General features: G+C 39.5%; 1 protein-coding gene across 3 annotated transcripts in view; it reads left to right on the plus strand.

The window, feature by feature from the left end:
• The window catches only part of LOC138749470 (protein unc-13 homolog C-like), an 877,967-nt gene that overhangs the window by 789,227 nt on the left and 66,379 nt on the right, over window positions 1-22,361 (plus strand). For all 3 annotated transcript variants that reach the window (XM_069910841.1, XM_069910842.1, XM_069910843.1), the window contains one exon: window positions 16,949-17,037. In XM_069910841.1, coding sequence (XP_069766942.1) covers window positions 16,949-17,037 — 89 coding nt within the window. The remainder of the gene's footprint in view (window positions 1-16,948; window positions 17,038-22,361) is intronic.

Consider the following 22,361-nt stretch of genomic DNA (forward strand, 5'->3'; position numbering starts at 1 on the left):
TCTAAAATCAGGCAGTGACCCAAATAGAAAGGTAAGGGGAGGAGAAGGGGAAGGGGGAGGAGTACAGGGGTCCAGGTGGGTATAGGTAGCAATGGGTAGAGCTGAATGCAGGTGATGGGGAGGGGACAGAGGATGAAGAAAGATAGCTTTCTGATATGAGAAGGAAGGGAAGAGGGTGGAGAGCAGGAGGAAGGGAGTCAGAGGGATGAGGGAATGCAAGAGAATGGGAGGAGACCTGAGAGGTTGATATTGGTGTCATTTGGCTGGATTCAGCCAAGGTGTTACCCACGAGTAGCCTCCACCTGGCAGTACACAAGGGCGTGGATAGATATGTCAGTGTGGCAGTGGGATGTGGAATTAAATTAGTTGGCTGCTGGGAAGTCCTTCCTGTCCTGTGGACTCAACAAAGGTGCTCAGTGAAGCAGTTTCCCCAATCTATGTCCAGGATGTAGAGGGCCCCACCATGAGAAATTAGGAAAATGGATTTTGATGTCCTGGTGCATCCATCAGGGAGGTCTTTACTGTGCTTGTATAGGGCCTGGCGAGACCACATGTAGAGTGTTGCGTACAGTTCCTCTGAACCTGAGGAAAGACATTCTTGCTGTTGAGGGAGTGCTGAGATGTTCACCAGACTGATCCCTGGGATAGCAGGACTGATGCATGAAGAAAGACTGGATAGACTAGGGTTATATTCATGGGAATTTAGAATCTCAATGAGACGTAACCAGACAGGTGCAATGCAGAAGGAATGTTCCCACTGTTGGGAAGGCTTCACAGTCAAAGAACAAAGGGGAAGCCATTTAGAACTGAGATGAAGAGAAACCTCCACGCAAGAGAGTAGTAAACTTGTGGATCTCCCTCCCACAGAAAGCGGTTGAGGCTGGTTCATTAGATATGTTCTAAAGGAGGTTGGATGTGGCCCTTATGGATAAAGGGGCAAAGGGATATGGAGAGAAAGCAGGAATAGGCAACGGGGGTCACATCATCAGCCATAATCATATTGAATGGTGATGCAGGCTCGAATGATGAATGGCTTTCCTCGGTCCTGTTTTCTATGATTCGAGATTACCCTCCGCCAGTGGGCAGTGGATGCAATGTGGACTGTCTCTGCTGCCCAGGCTACTCCAGGCACCCCTCCCAAACTCACATCCTCTCCCAGGAAGGCAAGGGCAGATGATACATGGACAGATCACCCCACTCCGCCCTAGCCTGCAGATATACTGCATTCCCTTCATAATTGTTCACTCCATTTACTGGAATTCACCCCCTCTCCCACTGACATTGCAGGGGTCTCAACACAGGAAGAATTGCACTGGCTTTAGAAGATCTAGAAGTTTTTCGAGGGCATTTAATGATATGGTAAAAATGCTGGCCTTACCAGCAACATTTAGATTCAGAAAAATCCATGTTCATTTTAAGTAATGTAATAAAATTTATCACTATTACCACTATCAAGTTTCAAAAAAGACTTTAGCATGGACTCATTCCCCATAAAATGACAGGAAATGTCATTATTCTTCAGCAAATTTTAATTATCCACCCACCAGCTATTAGATTGGAGCTACTCTTGTTGCCCCTGGGAGGTTTGCTGCCTACCTGCCTCTGAGCATTTCCATATGGCACCGTATTTTCCTGATTATCTGCTGATTTGGTGACGCCTTCACTTCCTCGGCTCTCCACTAATCATCAATCTCTCTTTTTAATTAGGAAAACCAAGGCCTCGTGGATAATGGGCTTTTAAAATAATAATTTATCTTGATTACCATCTCTTTTTTACTCCATTGTTCTTCTGTAAGTTTTAGCATTCAATGATTAATCGGTGGAACCAGTACATTTAATGCTGTACATTAACAAAGCATTTCCTGCAACACTGGTGTTGCTTCCCTCAGGGGATCTGACCTGTTTTCGAAAAGCTCAGATAAAGAGTTGCTTAGAAAAATTGCTTGCTGTCTACCTCTCTGTCTCTCTCCCTCTCTCACTTAACTCTCAAACACTCTGTGTGTGTGTGTGTGTGTGTGTGTGTGTGTGTGTGTGTGTGTGTGGAGGGGGCGCGCGCGCGCGCGCATTTATATGTATGTATAAATTGGTCCCCTTGAAGATCAAAGTGGTCAGCTTTGAATAGAGCCAAAAGAGATGGGGGAAGACCTTAAATGTGTTTTTATTTCATCAGTATTCATTCAGCAAACAGACACAGTGTTGTTGGAAGTAAGGAAAACTAACTGTGAGGTCCTGGAACATATACAGATTAAAGAGGAGGGAGTGCTTGCTGTCTTAAAGCAAATAAGAGTGGATAAATCCTCAGGGCCTGACAAGATAGTCCCTCAGATCTTGAGGAAGGCTAATGTAGAAGTTGCAGGGGCTCTGGCAGAAATATTTAAAATGTCCTTAGCCACGAGTGTGAAGGGTAACTCATGTTGTTTTGTAGTTTAAAAAAGTCCCCAAAAATAACCTTGGAAATTATAGGCTGGTGACCCTGGCATCAGTAGTAGGTAAATTATTGGAAGGTGACCTAAGAGATTGGATATACAATTATTTGGATAGCCAAGGACTGATTAGAGATCAACACGGCTTTGTGTGTGGAAGGTTGTGTTTGACCAATCTTATAGAGTTTTTCATGAGCTTACTGGGAAAGTTGATGAAAGAAAGGTTGTGGATGTTGTCTACATAGACTTTAGTAAGGCCTTTGGCAAGGTCCCACATGGGAGATTAGTCACGAAGGTTCAGACACTAGGTATTCATGGTGAAGTAGTGAACTGGATTCGACAATGGCTAGACAGGAGAAGCTAGAGAACAGTGGTGGATGATTGCTTCTCAGACTGGAGGCCTGTGACTTGTGTTGCCTCAGGGATCAGTGCTGGGACCGTTGTTGTTTATCATCTATATCAATGATAATGTGGTAAATTGGGTCAGCAAGTTTTCAGATGACATTAAGATTGGAGGCGTTGTGGACTGCGAAGAAGGTTTTCAAAGCTTGCAGAGGGATCTGGAGCAGTTGGAAAAATAGCAGATGGAAGTTAATATAGAGGTGTGGCATTTTAGAAGGACAAACCAAGAAAGGACATATATGTTAAATGGTAGGACACTGAGGAGTGCAGTAGAACAGAGAAAGCTGGGAATACAGAGATATAATTCCCTGACAGTGGTGTCACAGGTGGATAGGGTTGTAAAGAGAGCTTTTGGCATATTCATAAATCGAAGTATTGAGTGTAGGAGTGTGATAGTACAGATCTATCACCAATGTATATAGTGTATATAGTTACAGTATCTAGACTGTGCTTACAGCGATTGGCTGAGTGCTTAGCCACGCCTACTGTCTGGGCCTTAAAGGGTTGTGTCTCCTAGCCAGGTCGGATCATTCCGGACTGGTCGGCCACCTGTGAAGAGCTCCTGTCTTTTGCTAATAAAAACCTTGGTTTGGATCAACAAGTCTTTGATTCTTTCGACGAGCTCTACAAGGAGTTGGGATGTTATAGTAAAATTGTATAAGACATTGGTGAGGCCAAATATGGGGTGCAGTTTTGGTCACTTAACTACAGGAAAGCTATCAATAAGATAGAAAGAGTGCAGAGAAGATTTACTAGGATGTTGCCCAGACTTCAAGAACTGAGTTATAGGGAAAGGTTAAACAGGTTAGAACTTTATTCCCTGGAGAATAGAAGAATGAGGGGAGATTTGATAGAAGAATTTAAAATTATGAGGGGGATAGACAGAAATAATAGATAGGCTTTTTCCACTGAGGGTAGGTGAGATACAAACCAGAGGACGTGAGTTAAGAAAGAAAGGGGAAAAGTTTAGGGGGAATATGGGAGGATGGGAGTGCAGAATGTGCTGCCAACTGAGGAGGTGAATGTGGGCTCAATTTTAACATTTAAGAAGGATTTGGACAGGTACAAGAACGGGAAATGTATGAAGGGCTATGGACTTGGTGCAGGTCAGTGGGACTAGGCAGAAAAAGGTTCAGCAGAGACTAGAAGTGCCAAAAGGGCCATTTCTGAGCTGTAGTGTTCTATGGTTCTAAATGTATGTGTATATATGTATATATATGTACATGTGTGTATATATACAATATATGTGTGTGTGGGTGGGTGTATATCTACATATACATATAGTATATATACTCTATACGCGTGGGTGTGTATCTGCATATACATATAGTATATATACTCTATACGGGTGGGTGTGTATCTACATATACATATAGTATATATACTCTATACGCGTGGGTGTGTATCTACATATACATATAGTATATATACTCTTTACGCGTGGGTGTGAATCTACATATACATATAGTATATATACTCTATACGCGTGGGTGTGTATCTACATATACATATACTATATATACTCTATATGTGTGGGTGTGTATCTACATATACATATAGTATATATACTCTATACGCGTGGGTGTGTATCTACATATACATATAGTATATATACTATACGTGTGGGTGTGTATCTACATATACATATATTATATATACTCTATACGCGTGGGTGTGTATCTACATATACATATAGTATATATACTCTATATGTGTGGGTGTGTATCTACATATACATATAGTATATATACTCTATACGCGTGGGTGTGTAACTACATATACATATAGTATATATACTCTATACGTGTGGGTGTGTATCTACATATACATATAGTATATATACTCTATACGCGTGGGTGTGTATCTACATATACATATAGTATATATACTCTATACGCGTGGGTGTGTATCTACATATACATATAGTATATATACTCTATACACGTGGGTGTGTATCTACATATACATATAGTATATATACTCTATACGCGTGGGTGTGTATCTACATATACATATAGTATATATACTCTATACACGTGGGTGTGTATCTACATATACATATAGTATATATACTCTATACGTGTGGATGTGTATCTACAAATACATATAGTATATATACTCTATGCGTGTGGGTGTGTATCTACATATACATATACTCTATACGCGTGGGTGTGTATCTACATATACATATGGTATATATACTCTATACGCATTGGTGTGTATCTACATATACATATAGTATATATACTCTATACGCGTGGGTGTGTATCCACATATACATATAGTATATATACTCTATACGCATGGGTGTGTATCTACATATAAATATAGTATATATACTCTATACGTGTGGGTGTGTATCTACATATACATATAGTATATATACTCTATATACTCTATACATGTGGGTGTGTATCTACATATACATATAGTATATATACTCTATACGTGTGGGTGTGTATCTACATATACATATAGTATATATACTCTATATGTGTGGGTGTGTATCTACATATACATATAGTATATATACTCTATACGTGTGGGTGTGTATCTACATATACATATAGTATATATACTCTATACGCGTGGGTGTGTATCTACATATACATGTAGTATATATACTCTATACGCGTGGGTGTGTATCTACATATACATATAGTATATATACTCTATACGCTTGGGTGTGTATCTACATATACATATAGTATATATACTCTATACGTGTGGGTGTGTATCTACATATACATATAGTATATATACTCTATACGCGTGGGTGTGTATCTACATATACATATAGTATATATACTCGATACGTGTGGGTGTGTATCTACATATACATATAGTATATATACTCTATACGTGTGGGTGTGTATCTACATATACATATAGTATATATACTCTATACGCGTGGGTGTGTATCTACATATACATATACTCTATACGCGTGGGTGTGTATCTACATATACATATAGTATATATACTCTATACACGTGGGTATGTATCTACATATACATATAGTATATATACTCTATACGCGTGGGTGTGTATCTACATATACATATAGTATATATACTCTATATGTGTGGGTGTGTATCTACATATACATATAGTATATATACTCTATATGCGTGGGTGTGTATCTACATATACATATAGTATATATACTCTATACGCGTGGGTGTGTATCTACATATACATATAGTATATATACTCTATACACGTGGGTGTGTATCTACATATACATATAGTATATATACTCTATACGTGTGGGTGTGTATCTACATATACATATAGTATATATACTCTATACGTGTGGGTGTGTATCTACATATACATATATTATATATACTCTATATGTGTGGGTGTGTATCTACATATACATATAGTATATATACTCTATACGCGTGGGTGTGTATCTACATATACATATGGTATATATAATCTATACGCGTGGGTGTGTATCTACATATACATATAGTATATATACACTATACGCGTGGGTGTGTATCTACATATACATATAGTATATATAATCTATACGCGTGGGTGTGTATCTACATATACATATAGTATATATACTCTATATGTGTGGGTGTGTATCTACATATACATATAGTATATATACTCTATACGCGTGGGTGTGTATCTACATATACATATACTCTATACGCGTGGGTGTGTATCTACATATACATATAGTATATATACTCTATACGCGTGGGTGTGTATCTACATATACATATAATATATATACTCCATACGCGTGGGTGTGTATCTACATATACATATAGTATATATACTCTATACGCGTGGGTGTGTATCTACATATACATAGAGTATATATACTCTATACGTGTGGGTGTGTATCTACATATACATATAGTATATATACTCTATACGTGTGGTTGTGTATCTACATATACATATACTCTATACGCGTGTGTGTGTATCTACATATACATATGGTATATATACTCTATACGAATTGGTGTGTATCTACATATACATATAGTATATATACTCTATATGCGTGGGTGTGTATCTACATATACATATGGTATATATACTCTATACGCATTGGTGTGTATCTACATATACATATAGTATATATGCTCTATACGCGTGGGTGTGTATCTACATATACATATAGTATATATACTCTATACGCGTGGGTGTGTATCTACATATACATATAGTATATATACTCTATACGCGTGGGTGTGTATCTACATATACATATAGTATATATACTCTATACGCGTGGGTGTGTATCTACATATACATATAGTATATATACTCTATATGTGTGGGTGTGTATCTACATATGCATATAGTATATATACTCTATACTCTATATGCGTGGGTGTGTGTATCTACATATACATATAGTATATATATTCTATACGCGTGGGTGTGTATCTACATATACATATGGTATATATACTCTATATGCATTGGTGTGTATCTACATATACATATAGTATATATACTCTATACGCGTGGGTGTGTATCCACATATACATATAGTATATATATTCTATACGCGTGGGTGTGTATCTACATATAAATATAGTATATATACTCTATACGTGTGGGTGTGTATCTACATATACATATAGTATATATACTCTATACGTGTGGGTGTGTATCTACATATACATATAGTATATATACTCTATACGTGTGGGTGTGTATCTACATATACATATAGTATATATACTCTATATGTGTGGGAGTGTATCTACATATACATATAGTATATATACTCTATACGTGTGGGTGTGTATCTACATATACATATAGTATATATACTCTATACGCGTGGGTGTGTATCTACATATACATGTAGTATATATACTCTATACGCGTGGGTGTGTATCTACATATACATATAGTATATATACTCTATACGCGTGGGTGTGTATCTACATATACATATAGTATATATACTCTATACGCGTGGGTGTGTATCTACATATACATATAGTATATATACTCTATACGCGTGGGTGTGTATCTACATATACATATAGTATATATACTCTATACGTGTGGGTGTGTATCTACATATACATATAGTATATATACTCTATACGTGTGGGTGTGTATCTACATATACATATAGTATATATACTCTATACGTGTGGGTGTGTTTCTACATATACATATAGTATATATACTCTATACGTGTGGGTGTGTATCTACATATACATAGAGTATATATACTCTATACGCGTGGGTGTGTATCTACATATACATATAGTATATATACTCTATATGCGTGGTTGTGTATCTACATATATATATAGTATATATACTCTATATGTGTGGGTGTGTATCTACATATACATATAGTATATATACTCTATACGCGTGGGTGTGTATCTACATATACATATAGTATATATACTCTATACGCGTGGGTGTGTATCTACATATACATATACTCTATACGCATGGGTGTGTATCTACATATACATATACTCTATACGCGTGGGTGTGTATCTACATATACATATAGTATATATACTCTATACGCGTGGGTGTGTTTCTACATATACATATAGTATATATACTCTATACGCGTGGGTGTGTATCTACATATACATAGAGTATATATACTCTATACGTGTGGGTGTGTATCTACATATACATATAGTATATATACTCTATATGTGTGGGTGTGTATCTACATATACATATACTCTATACGCGTGGGTGTGTATCTACTTATACATATGGTATATATACTCTATACGCATTGGTGTGTATCTACATATTGTCTTTGGCTTGGCTTCGCGGACGAAGATTTATGGAGGGGGTAAAAAGTCCACGTCAGCTGCAGGCTCGTTTGTGGCTGACCAGTCCGATGCGGGACAGGCAGACACGATTGCAGCGGTTGCAAGGGAAAATTGGTTGGTTGGGGTTGGGTGTTGGGTTTTTCCTCCTTTGCCTTTTGTCAGTGAGGTGGGCTCTGCGGTCTTCTTCAAAGGAGGCTGCTGCCCGCCAAACTGTGATATAGTATATATACTCTATACGCGTGGGTGTGTATCTACATATACATATAGTATATATACTCTATACGCGTGGGTGTGTATCTACATATACATATAGTATATATACTCTATACGTGTGGGTGTGTATCTACATATACATATAGTATATATACTCTATACGCGTGGGTGTGTATCTACATATACATATAGTATATATACTCTATACGTGTGGGTGTGTATCTACATATACATATAGTATATATACTCTATACGTGTGGGTGTGTATCTACATATACATATAGTATATATACTCTATACGTGTGGGTGTGTATCTACATATACATATAGTATATATACTCTATACGCGTGGGTGTGTATCTACATATACATATAGTATATATACTCTATACGTGTGGGTGTGTATCTACATATACATATAGTATATATACTCTATACGTGTGGGTGTGTATCTACATATACATATAGTATCTATACTCTATACGCGTGGGTGTGTATCTACATATACATACAGTATATATACTCTATACGCCTGGGTGTGTATCTACATATACATATAGTATATATACTCTATACGCGTGGGTGTGTATCTACATATATATATAGTATTTATACTCTATACACATGGGTATGTATCTACATATACTTATAGTATATATACTCTATACGCGTGGGTGTGTATCTACATATACATATAGTATATATACTCTATATGTGTGGGTGTGTATCTACATATACATATAGTATATATACTCTATACGCGTGGGTGTGTATCTACATATACATATAGTATATATACTCTATACGTGTGGGTGTGTATCTAAATATACATATAGTATATATACTCTATACGTTTGGGTGTGTATCTACATATACATATAGTATATATACTCTATATACTCTATACGTGTGGGTGTGTATCTACATATACATATAGTATATATACTCTATACGAGTGGGTGTGTATCTACATATACATATACTCTATACGCGTGGGTGTGTATCTACATATACATATAGTATATATACTCTATACGCGTGGGTGTGTATCTACATATACATATAGTATATATACTCTATACGCGTGGGTGTGTATCTACATATACATATAGTATATATACTCTATACGCGTGGGTGTGTATCTACATATACATATAGTATATATACTCTATACGTGTGGGTGTGTATCTACATATACATATACTCTATACGCGTGGGTGTGTATCTACATATCTTTCTTTGGCTTGGCTTCGCGGACGAAGATTTATGGAGGGGGTAAAAAGTCCACGTCAGCTGCAGGCTCGTTTGTGGCTGACCAGTCCGATGCGGGACAGGCAGACACGATTGCAGCGGTTGCAAGGGAAAATTGGTTGGTTGGGGTTGGGTGTTGGGTTTTTCCTCCTTTGCCTTTTGTCAGTGAGGTGGGCTCTGCGGTCTTCTTCAAAGGAGGCTGCTGCCCGCCAAACTGTGAGGCGCCAAGATGCACGGTTTGAGGCGTTATCAGCCCACTGGCGGTGGTCAATGTGGCAGGCACCAAGAGATTTCTTTAGGCAGTCCTTGTACCTTTTCTTTGGTGCACCTCTGTCACGGTGGCCAGTGGAGAGCTCGCCATATAATACGATCTTGGGAAGGCGATGGTCCTCCATTCTGGAGACGTGACCCATCCAGCGCAGCTGGATCTTCAGCAGCGTGGACTCGATGCTGTCGACCTCTGCCATCTCGAGAACCTCGACGTTAGGGGTGTGAGCGCTCCAATGGATGTTGAGGATGGAGCGGAGACAACGCTGGTGGAAGCGTTCTAGGAGCCGTAGGTGGTGCCGGTAGAGGACCCATGATTCGGAGCCGAACAGGAGTGTGGGTATGACAACGGCCCTGTATACGCTTATCTTTGTGACGTGTGGGTGTGTATCTACATATACATATACTCTATACGCGTGGGTGTGTATCTACATATACATATGGTATATATACTCTATACGCGTGGGTGTGTATCTACATATACATATAGTATATATACTCTATACGTGTGGGTGTGTATCAACAAAGACATATAGTATATATACTCTATATACTCTATACGTGTGGGTGTGTATCTACATTTACATATAGTATATATACTCTATACGCGTGGGTGTGTATCTACATATACATATAGTATATGTACTCTATACGTGTGGGTGTGTATCTACATATACATATAGTATATATACTCTATACGTGTGGGTGTGTATCTACATATACATATAGTATATATACTCTATACATGTGGGTGTGTATCAACAAATACATATAGTGTATATACTCTATACATGTGGGTGTGTATCTACATATACATATAGTATATATACTCTATATACTCTATACGTGTGGGTGTGTATCTACATATACATATAGTATATATACTCTAAACGTGTGGTTGTGTATCTACATATACATATAGTATATATACTCTATACGTGTGGGTGTGTATCTACATATACATATAGTATATATACTCTATACATGTGGGTGTGTATCAACAAATACATATAGTATATGTACTCTATACGTGTGGGTGTGTATCTACATATACATATAGTATATATACTCTATACGTGTGGGTGTGTATCTACAAATACATATAGTATATATACTCTATACGCGTGGGTGTGTATCTACATATACATATAGTATATATACTCTATACGCGTGGGTGTGTATCTACATATACATATAGTATATATACTCTATACGCGTGGGTGTGTATCTACATATACATATAGTATATATACACTATACGCGTGGGTGTGTATCTACATATACATATAGTATATATACTCTATACGCGTGGGTGTGTATCTACATATACATATAGTATATATACTCTATACGCGTGGGTGTGTATCTACATATACATATAGTATATATACTCTATACGCGTGGGTGTGTATCTACATATACATATAGTATATATACTCTATACGTGTGGGTGTGTATCTACATATACATATAGTATATATACTCTATACGCGTGAGTGTGTATCTACATATACATATAGTATATATACTCTATATATGTGGGTGTGTATCTACATATACATATAGTATATATACTCTATACACGTGGGTGTGTATCTACATATACATATAGTATATATACTCTATATGTGTGGGTGTGTATCTACATATACATATAGTATATATACTCTATACGCGTGGGTGTGTATCTACATATACATATAGTATATATACTCTATATGCGTGGGTTTGTATCTACATATACATATAGTATATATACTCTATACGTGTGGGTGTGTATCTACATATACATATAGTATATATACTCTATATACTCTATACGTGTGGGTGTGTATCTACATATACATATAGTATATATACTCTATATGCATGGGTGTGTATCTACATATACATATAGTATATATACTCTATATGTGTGGGTGTGTATCTACATATACATATAGTATATATACTCTATACATGTGGGTGTGTATCAACAAATACATATAGTATATATACTCTATACGTGTGGGTGTGTATCTACATATACATATAGTATATATACTCAATATACACTATACGTGTAGGTGTGTATCTAAATATACATATAGTATATATACTCTATACGCGTGGGTGTGTATCTACAAATACATATAGTATATATACTCTATACATGTGGGTGTGTATCTACATATACATATAGTATATATACTCTATACGTGTGGGTGTGTATCTACATATACATATAGTATATATACTCTATACATGTGGGTGTGTATCAACAAATACATATAGTATATATACTCTATACGTGTGGGTGTGTATCTACATATACATATAGTATATATACTCAATATACACTATACGTGTAGGTGTGTATCTAAATATACATATAGTATATATACTCTATACGCGTGGGTGTGTATCTACAAATACATATAGTATATATACTCTATACATGTGGGTGTGTATCTACATATACATATAGTATATATACTCTATACGTGTGGGTGTGTATCTACATATACATATAGTATATATACTCTATACGTGTGGGTGTGTATCTACATATACATATAGTATATATACTCTATATGTGTGGGTGTGTATCTACATATGTTTGTGTTTTATACGCACACACACCATAGGATTTCATTAACAACAGCTGCAGAGACTGTAAAGTGAAGCTTTACAGTTCATTCAGTGTTCGAATGAACTTCCTCAGTGTGGTGTGGCATGTGCCTTTGAGGAAATGCACCTTCAGTATTCTACCAAACCAATGCCACAGCCACTACCATTGGGAAGGAGGCCAGCAGCAGATACAAGGGGTACTGGTGGGGGGATCTTCCCCAGAGGACAGCAACAATTTGAACCAGTATCTTTTGAAGCCGAATTGGAATGGTGACTAAATGCTGACCTCAAAACAATTCCCACATCCATAAACAAGTACACTACAGTTTCCTTTCTCTTTTTTTAATGGTGGTGTGGATGGGAGAAGAGGAGATGGTTGTCCTTTATTGTATCAACTGCAAGAATGTTGAACTTCGCTTCTGAAATGTGACTTGATTTACCCCAGATTTTATTTGCATGTTTAGTGCATTCAGCAAAGTCTTATCTTGTTATGACCAATATAATATGAATTTTAAATAAGCAAGATCTGTTGGAAAACTCAGCGAGCCAGGCAGCATCTGTGGAGAGAAAAAAACTCTACGAACACTCAGGCCAATAGATCCTCATCAGAAATGGAAAAGTAAGGATACAAGTGTGTTTTAATTTTCGCGCAAAAGAAGAAAGTCCATTTTTGAACATCGAGTAAGATAGAGAATTTTCATTTGGATATTACCTTATTTGGTGCCTGGGAAATAACCCAGAGATGCTCATGCAATTAATTATTTAGTTGAAAACTACATACTTTTAAAATTAAGTTTGTTAAATTGGTAGCTGAGATTCAGTCACATTGAAAAGTTATTTCAGGTCGTATCTAGTCCTAAAAGATTTTATGCGCAACCATATTTCCCAATATCGCTCCAATGGTGGCAATGGTGAGAAGCAAAAGGAGTTATTTCACAGATTCCCTATCACATTCACTTGGGAGAGAGGCTGGAACAGGGTAGAGTGTTCAGAGACATGGAGGGGTAAAGGGAGAGAGATGTGGTGGTACATCATTGGATTCGACAGAGACACCATGGCTCAGGTATGGCATATGGACCATGAAGAACTTTTGCCAGTTGTTCTTGAAGCTGGGAGAATCGTATGGTCACTGACCTTATTACAGAGTTACATTTTTTGTTTGATATTTTAGACAAAGGATTGGAAATTCTTTCCCAGTTGAACGTGCTCATCGAAGAGCACCTGGACACCACCTCCCAGTATCTCAGCAGGCAAACTGACACACGCAGATCTCTGCACCAAACCATTTCCTCTCCAGCGCTCCCATGGAAGAGTGAGAGAAGGACAGTCCTAAAACCAGCAGCGTGGAGACAGTATCCATCGCTCCATTTTTAACCCTTCAATTTGTCCCAGGATCTTGACCTCTCTGCTAGGATAAGTTCACAATATTCACCTCATTTTATAATATGTTGATTAAATCGTCCCTCAGAAAAGATCCTGTCTCTAGAGTCACATCTGGCAGGATGGTAATGCAGCATTCTGGAGTTTGTACCTTTCTAAATCTCAGGTGCTGTTGCATTCTTACTTACATGAAATGAAAAGGAGTGTGCTCTTGAGCCTGGCTGTGCTTTTCTTGCTCAGATATGAAAGCAGATGGTGTTATGAATAAAACTACTTATCCTAATAGATATTATAATCACATTTTCTATTTTGCAGAGTAGAAATCTAAGGATATTTGTAGACAAATTAAGTTCTAACAGTGCCTATTCAATTCCATTTTGGAAGCCCCAGTGGTCACTGTTTTTATCAGTTGTACAGGCGCCGAGTTCATGAATCCACCACTAGCAGTAACAAACAATTAGCATAATGACTGTTACAAAATAGTCATGGTTACACGTGCAACTTAATGTGGTTGTTTTCTGTAATAACATCAGATTCAGAGAGTTCTACAGCATGGCCACAGGCCCTTCGGCCCCACTAGTCCATGCAGACTAAGTCTCATTTCCCTGACATATTGTTCTCCATGAATCTGCATCAGGGGGTTAAAACATGAAGCAGCTCATTTCATTAGAAAATGAAGAAATATGCAATATTTGTTCACAACGATGTCTATTCATGAAATAAATTTAGCAAATCCTACATTTTATTGCCGTTTTGATAAATATTTATTGTGAAGCCACAAACCACAAGGCTAACAGTAAACCTTGTGGAGAATTGTGTGAACATCTGATGATTTACTGTATCACAGAAAATGCTGGAAACACACAGCAGGTCAGTCAGCCCCAAGGGTGGTTTTGAGGCCTCAAACAGTCAGAGACCTAGGTGGAGTTTGCATCTTCTCTCTGTGACCCACTGGGTTCACCCATGTGATCTGATTTCCTCTTGTATCCCGAAGGTGTATAAATTGATAGGTTAATTGCCTGTTGCAAATTGCCCCGGGGTGTTGATAGAATCTGTTGGGATTTCACGGCAACAATAAAATGGCTTGAATGTTGATGAGCGTAAAGGGATGGTTGATGGTCAATGGGTGAACCATTGCTCCTGCATCTGTACAATATCTTTCTAAGATGTTACGGGGGTCAAACAGTCTAAAATGTTGAACTCTGTTGCTCTGTCTGCAAATCCTGCATGATCTGTTGAGTAGATCCAGCATTTGCTTTTCCAATTTCAGGTTTACAGCATGTGAGCTGTTTGGCTTTCACGTTCATTTACTGACTGCATCAAACTGCATACCTTTCAATATCTTTACCAATTATGGAAATGTCGATGATAAACTTAGAATTTTTGTAATTCTACCACATCTCAATTTTGGTTCATGGTGCCACTTCTTTGCGTTCACATGACATGATAGAAATTAAATTTTACCGTGTTTTAAATAAGTGATTGCAAAAATTCATTTCTTCAAGAAAATGTTACTTGGTTTTTGATTTTACAATATCTGCTCCAAGTATATGAAAATCATCCGCTTGCATTCGTGTATGTTTTCCTGGCACACAGGCAGTTTAGCAACAATAATTTTGCAACAAGAGCCCAAAAGCTTTAAAGTTAGTAGGTCTAATATATCCTGAACTTTACCTCTGCACTCCCCTGTTTAAAATATCCAGTAAGCAATCGATCGTTCAGCCAGCATTTAAAAATATTGTGCTGACTACCAGGAAAATCTGAAAAGAGGAGCTTGGCTAAATACATTTAATGGGTATGATGGATCAAGGTTAAAATATAAAACATGTATGTCTTGAAAGGACCTGATCTTGCTTGTTTGAGAAGGTGACTGGGGAGAAAAGATACACAATTTTTTTTGAGGCTTATGAAAAGTAAACCCCATTAAAGATGTTTAATACTCTTTGTGATTGGGTAAGCCATTGCATAGATTAAATCCAGGATAAGAATGGGTTTCAATCTGAGTGGTTGCTACACCACTCTCAGCCATCCTAATGCTCTGTGATTGACACTGCATCAAGTAATCCGCTTGGGAAGTGCATGCTGCTTTTGCTTGGCAGGTAAATAAGGTCAGTTTTCAAATAATAAAACCATTTAATGTTTTGCTGCTCTTTAAGTAAATCCAAAAAACAAGAATTGAACCATTTGGCTTAGAATGATGCCCCTGTGGGCATTTTCCAAATTGAATAAATCCAAACCAAGTGAGAGTGAGCAGACTGCATTTATGATCCAAGTGATTAATGCCATCCCTATATATTGAGTGCACACACATAACACCATGTGGTAGAGAAGGATTTTCTTTCCTCTAAGAGATGATTCACTCATATTTGAATTGAACTATTTCCCATACAAAATTAGATGCCAGTAAACCATACAAATTCATTGAAATTGATTTGAAAACTGACATTATTCCAAGAATGGCAATTAAATATTAATTCTCATCCTTGCATACTTTTCATGCTAAAGCACCATCAAAGACTGAACATAGAACTGTACTTGTTCCGAAATCATCGCAAGAAACCCACAATGTTTACAAAGAATTGTTTTCTTTCATTTCAGCTTGACGCTGAGGCGAGTGCAGTCCTCAAGGAGCTGCAGGTTAAACTGAATGTGGTCTTGGATGAACTAAGCTGTACCTTTGCCACAAGGTAATGCAACGTGACTAAAAGGTATTAATGCAGCTGAATGATGTGTTTGGCAGATTCTTTCAATGCTGCTTCGATGGAAGAATTTAACATTTATCTTTTGGCAATTTTATGTTAAATGATGGGACTGCCACAATTCTACTTTTTGAGTATGTGTCCATCATTTAAGAAGCTGAAATTAATATTGTAAAATAGGAACCTAAATGTCATAAACATTTCTAAAGACTGATTGTTTCCATTTCTTGCCAATATTTGAAACCAACATGACTGACAGCATCATGCAAGTATTTTCAATTTTACCAGAGTAGGTAACTGGGAAATGTCACCAGCTTTGCAATGGCTCAGCGTAATCATGTTGCTATGGTGAGATGAATGACCAAGGTTAGCCTTCTAGCCAATTCTCCCTGAAGGGACAGAACCTGTGGTGGTTGGAGGTTGATCATCTCTGCGCAGTTCCTCAGAATAGTGCCAAGCCCTAGCCATCTTCAGCCACTTCCTCAATATCCCTCCTTCGGCGGGTGATCAGGAGTCGGTCGGGATGTTCACTGAGAATTGGACAATGTTCAGCACCATTCTCGACTCCTCGCCCACATCCAAATGCAGGAAGACCTGGGCTGATTGGTGGAAAATAGAAATTGTGGACAGAACGGGAGTAACCGTATGCATAGTGTGGCACCATGAGCAGCAAGTGATGGAAATGGCCTGGTTGAGTGCGCCCAGAAACTCACCACTATGCGGTCACAGCGGCCACTTCACCCTCAAGCACTTGGTGCTATCCACAGGACATACTGCAGCGACTCATCAAGGCTCCTCACCCAGCAACTTCCAAAGCCACCACCTGCACCTGCAAGGAGGAAAAGGGGAACAAGGACATTGGAACACCAGCACTGGGAAAAGGGCAATGGAACACCACCACTGAGAAAAGGGCATTGGAACACCAGCACTGGGAGTTGCCTCCCAAGGCATGGGAACACCACCATTGGGAAGTTGCCTCCAAGGGCATTAGAACATCACCACTGGGAAGGGACCTCCAAGCCACACCCCCCCCCCCACAGAATTTGAAGTATTTTGCCATCCCTTCACTGCTGGGGACACCCCACACCTCGAGGACTGCAGCAGTTCAAGAAGCTAGCACCTCACCACCTTCTCAAGGGCAATGAGCCTACATCTATGTATTAAATAAAAATTAACCTGTGGACTGTTGTGAAGATATGACTAGTACAAAAAAGGCAGGTTGCCCCTGAAGTGGAGAGAGACTAATATCCTTGCTACCAGGTTAGTTGGAGCTGTTGGGGAGGGTTGAAACTAGCTCGGTGGAGGGAACGCGAGTGTGATGTCAGATGATGGAGCAGTTGGTGAAAAGGTAGAAGTCATGTGTACTGAGACTGTGAGCAGTGGATGGACATAAATGCAGTCAGGTGGGGTGAAATGTGTTGAATTTAATGCAAGAGGTATAAAGAATAAGGATAATAAACTTCGAGCATAAATCAGCACATGGGATGATGATAGTGAGCACCTCCAGGACTATCACAATGAGCACAGACCCCCCCCATCCCGGCTGTGTGTGCTTAGTCCATTGCTGTGCACTATGTTGATTCACAGTTGTGCAGCCACAGTGCAGCATATCATCAAGTTTGCTGATTACAAGACAGTGGTGGGCCTTATCAGTAAGAAGGAGGAGGCAGTGTACAGACATGGTACACACACTAACAAACTGGTGCAGAGCAAACAACCTGTATTTGAACATTAAAAAAAATCAAAATAGATGTGTCGACTTCAGGAGGGCCCAGGGAGATCGTGCTCTCCTGACCATTGACGGCTCTACCGTTGAGGTCATCAAGGGTATCAAATTCCTCAGTGTGCATCTGGTGGAGAATCTCACCTGGTCCCTTAACACCAGTTAAGAAAGCCCAGCAGAGCTTTTACTTCCTGCGAAGGCTGAGGGAAGTCCATCTCCTACCCACTTCCCTCATTACATTCTACAGAGGATGTATCGAGACCATCCTGTGTAACTGCATCATCTTCTGGTTTGAAAGCTGGACCTCCTCGGACCACAAGACCCTGTACAGGATCGTGAAATCAGCGGAAAAGACCACTGGGGAACCTCTTCCGAGCATGGAGGACATCTACTACACTCAATCTAAGTGGAAGGCAATAAACATTGTGAAAGACTCCACACTTCCCGTATGTAAACTGCTCTCCGTAGTACTCGGTCCCTTATGTCCAGAGAGAGAAACAGCTTTTCCTCCCAAGCTATCAGGCTCCTGAACTCCCAGTACAGATGTGCTTACTGCACCATGGACGTTCAGTGTATACGTCTTAAAACCTTAATATTTTCATGGGTTAACTGCTTTCCTAACTTAAATATGCTCTGTGGTCCTGGAAAAATGCTGCCTTGTCCTACTGTGGAGCATGGTATGAATGATAAATAAATATGACGACTTAATATTTTGGCCATAACATCAGCGTTGGCAGATGCAAGGTCAGGATTGGCTGGATATTCTGGCGTTCAGATGTTTGTAAAGGGGAGAGAGGTGAGTGATGTTGCTAATCTGTAGAAGTGAGCACCACAACATTCTAAAATGTTCGGCCAGCTTTATGATAGGAGGGGCTACGAGGGAAAAGCCCTGACCATATTGGCTGAAGGCCCGTTCTGTGCTGTGTGACTCTGTAACTCTATTTCTCAACTGTTTCTAATTGACATGAGCTCCTGATAATGAGTGGCCCAGCACCTGTCGAAACACAACACCGAGCAGCTGGGACAAGAGCTTTCAGTGTCACTAGCACCAACCGGTTGGACTGCACACAGCCGGATGGTCAGAATAAAGCTAAAGTTCGCTGTGTTGCCAATCTCCCTGGAGACATGTTGCTGAGCCGACGTGATGCTGTTTCAGTTTTAGATCAGATTTGAGTGTATCTGCACTGCAGAAAGAAGATGGCAGTGCTGCTGTAGTGGCAACACTACCGCTGGTGTGGACCCATGGGGAGCATGGGAACAGATATGAAGCGCTCCCACAGGATCCATCCTCTCAGACTGCCATCGGCTCTGCATGTGCTTTAAACGGCCCATTAAGGAAGCCAACAGTGGTTTTGTTTGGAATCCCGTGCCGTGGGTCTACGCCCAAGATGGCGGCGCCTATTAATCGGCAGCAGCCACGAGGGGCTGCAGACTTGGGGGAAGCGGAGGGACTGGAGCAGGGCACCAGAGGACGGGAAGATCACTCCCTGCCTGAGAGAGAGAAGTGGAGGACACGACCCACGGGGATGGTGAACACGGCGACAGACCAGTGAGGGGACTCTGCAGCTGAGGGACCAGTGGGGCGGGCTGCTGGTGACTGGAGGCGAGGAACCCGCAGAAGCTGTGGGCTGCAAGAGACTGCTGTCGGGAGACACGCACCGGGCTGCGGATTGCTGGAGACTGGCTCGAACTGGTTGGAGGGGCGCCAGGTATTACAACCTGGATGCGAAGAGGGGCCGAGGATGCTGGAGGGATCCTGACCATGTCAGAGATTCGGATCTGGAACTCGGGTTGCCAGTAGTTTGGACTGGACTGCGGCTGCAGGGGCTGTGAAAGCGCTGGAGGCGAATCTACAGACACTCAGTGTCTGGGGGGAACTGTCTTTTGCTTCTCTCTCTGACTGTATCTGACTGTAATACTGTAGGAGGCACTTAGGCAATTGCTGCCGGTGACAAATCTGTCTGCCTTGCACAGCAGGCAAAAAGAAATTTCATGCAATATGACAATAAATTGAATCTTGAAACAGATCACTCCCTGTACCCATCTATAACAGCAATTGTACAGCCTAATGTTTACTCAACTTCTCCAAGGAGGCTCACTCTGTTTTTGAATGAGTCAGAGTTTCAGGCTGATTTTCTTTCAGTTCAACCTGTAGAACATAAGTGGCTGAGTGATTACATTGGCTGCAGAAAGCCTCAGGGCTGCAGGTGAGTTGTTATTTTTAGCTTGATTTTTTTGAGTGGCAGAGACCACTGAGATCTTGGTTTAAACTGGAGGTCGGCTGCTCCTGTTGTTGCTGATCTGGCTACAACATTTGATGTTTGCAAAGGGATCCCATCACTCTGAGAGGCTGGAAAAGGCCCAGAGAGGCAAGGGAGTTCTGCTTCATGGCCACAAAGGCTCTGTAGTTTTCCCAGATACACAAAGAAACCTTGGGCCCCTCTTCTCTCCTAACACCAATGTAACAACATACAATTAATTATATGGCCCAGATTTCTTGTGACCTTTATCACCCAGGAGTGACAAGTGCCTGGAGCTAACCCCTGGAAAAGGTATGGAGGAGGAACCCACCCTCCGAGTGCCTGATGTACTGAAGGGAGAATAGGTTGGGTGTTTTTATTCTTTGCTGTGAACATCCATAATGCACTGACCAGCTTCCTCTCGCATTGTCTCCTTCCTTTCCTCCTTGGACGTTGATCCTTGCAGTAAATTTCCACTTTCCATCGTGTCTTTGTGACCCTGACAAGGATCTTGCTTCTTCCGCTCTTTGGATTCAAACGGTGCTACGTTGTTATTCGAGTGTGTCCTTGGCCATTAATCTTTTCCATTCCCACCCATTCTTTTGGACAAGGTTCCAGCAATATAACTGCTTCTTTCCCTGTACGATTGAGTTCTTTCTACTGTTAAATATTTTATCAGGAGGATCCAGTAATAATGAAAGCGGGTTATTTTTGGTTTCATTCAGCCACAGTAGTGCACCGTGTAGCACTGTCAAAAATGTTCAAGAGATTTATATTGATTTGGCATTTCATCTTTTTCTGGAGAAATGTTAAAGGATTATTTTTGCAACCTATCACCAAGGAAACCAATTTCTCATAAGTCATAGATTTTAATAACCTGCTCTCAAATTCTTATTGGCAGTTGACAATTAAGCTTGCTGATTTGAGTAGCTGCCATGAAAAAGAGCCACCTACAAGAGGATAAAATGAACTAAAAAATCTTGAAATATATTCTGTGTAAAAAAAACATGTTTCGTGTGCCAATAAATTGTGAGATGTGACAATAAAACTTGTGAAATCTCATTTGCTCTGAGGATAATAAACCATCAGGTTGTGTTACATTTTCAGCAAAAACACCCTCCACGAGAAGAATTCAGCAGGTTGACCAGCATCACCAGGAAAGAACGAATGGTCAACATGGGAGGTGGGAACCCTTCATCAAGACTCCAGCTCCTGACCAACCTCTCTAGACTTGAAGGGTTTCTTTCTTTTTAAAATATCTTTATTGAATTTAATTTTAAAAAAAAGCATACACACATATTAATCCAATACATGGGCTGAAATACAGGTCGTCCTCAATTTACGACCGT

Source organism: Narcine bancroftii, chromosome 14, assembly GCF_036971445.1.
Source record: "Narcine bancroftii isolate sNarBan1 chromosome 14, sNarBan1.hap1, whole genome shotgun sequence".
NCBI classification, from domain to species: Eukaryota; Metazoa; Chordata; class Chondrichthyes; order Torpediniformes; family Narcinidae; genus Narcine; species Narcine bancroftii.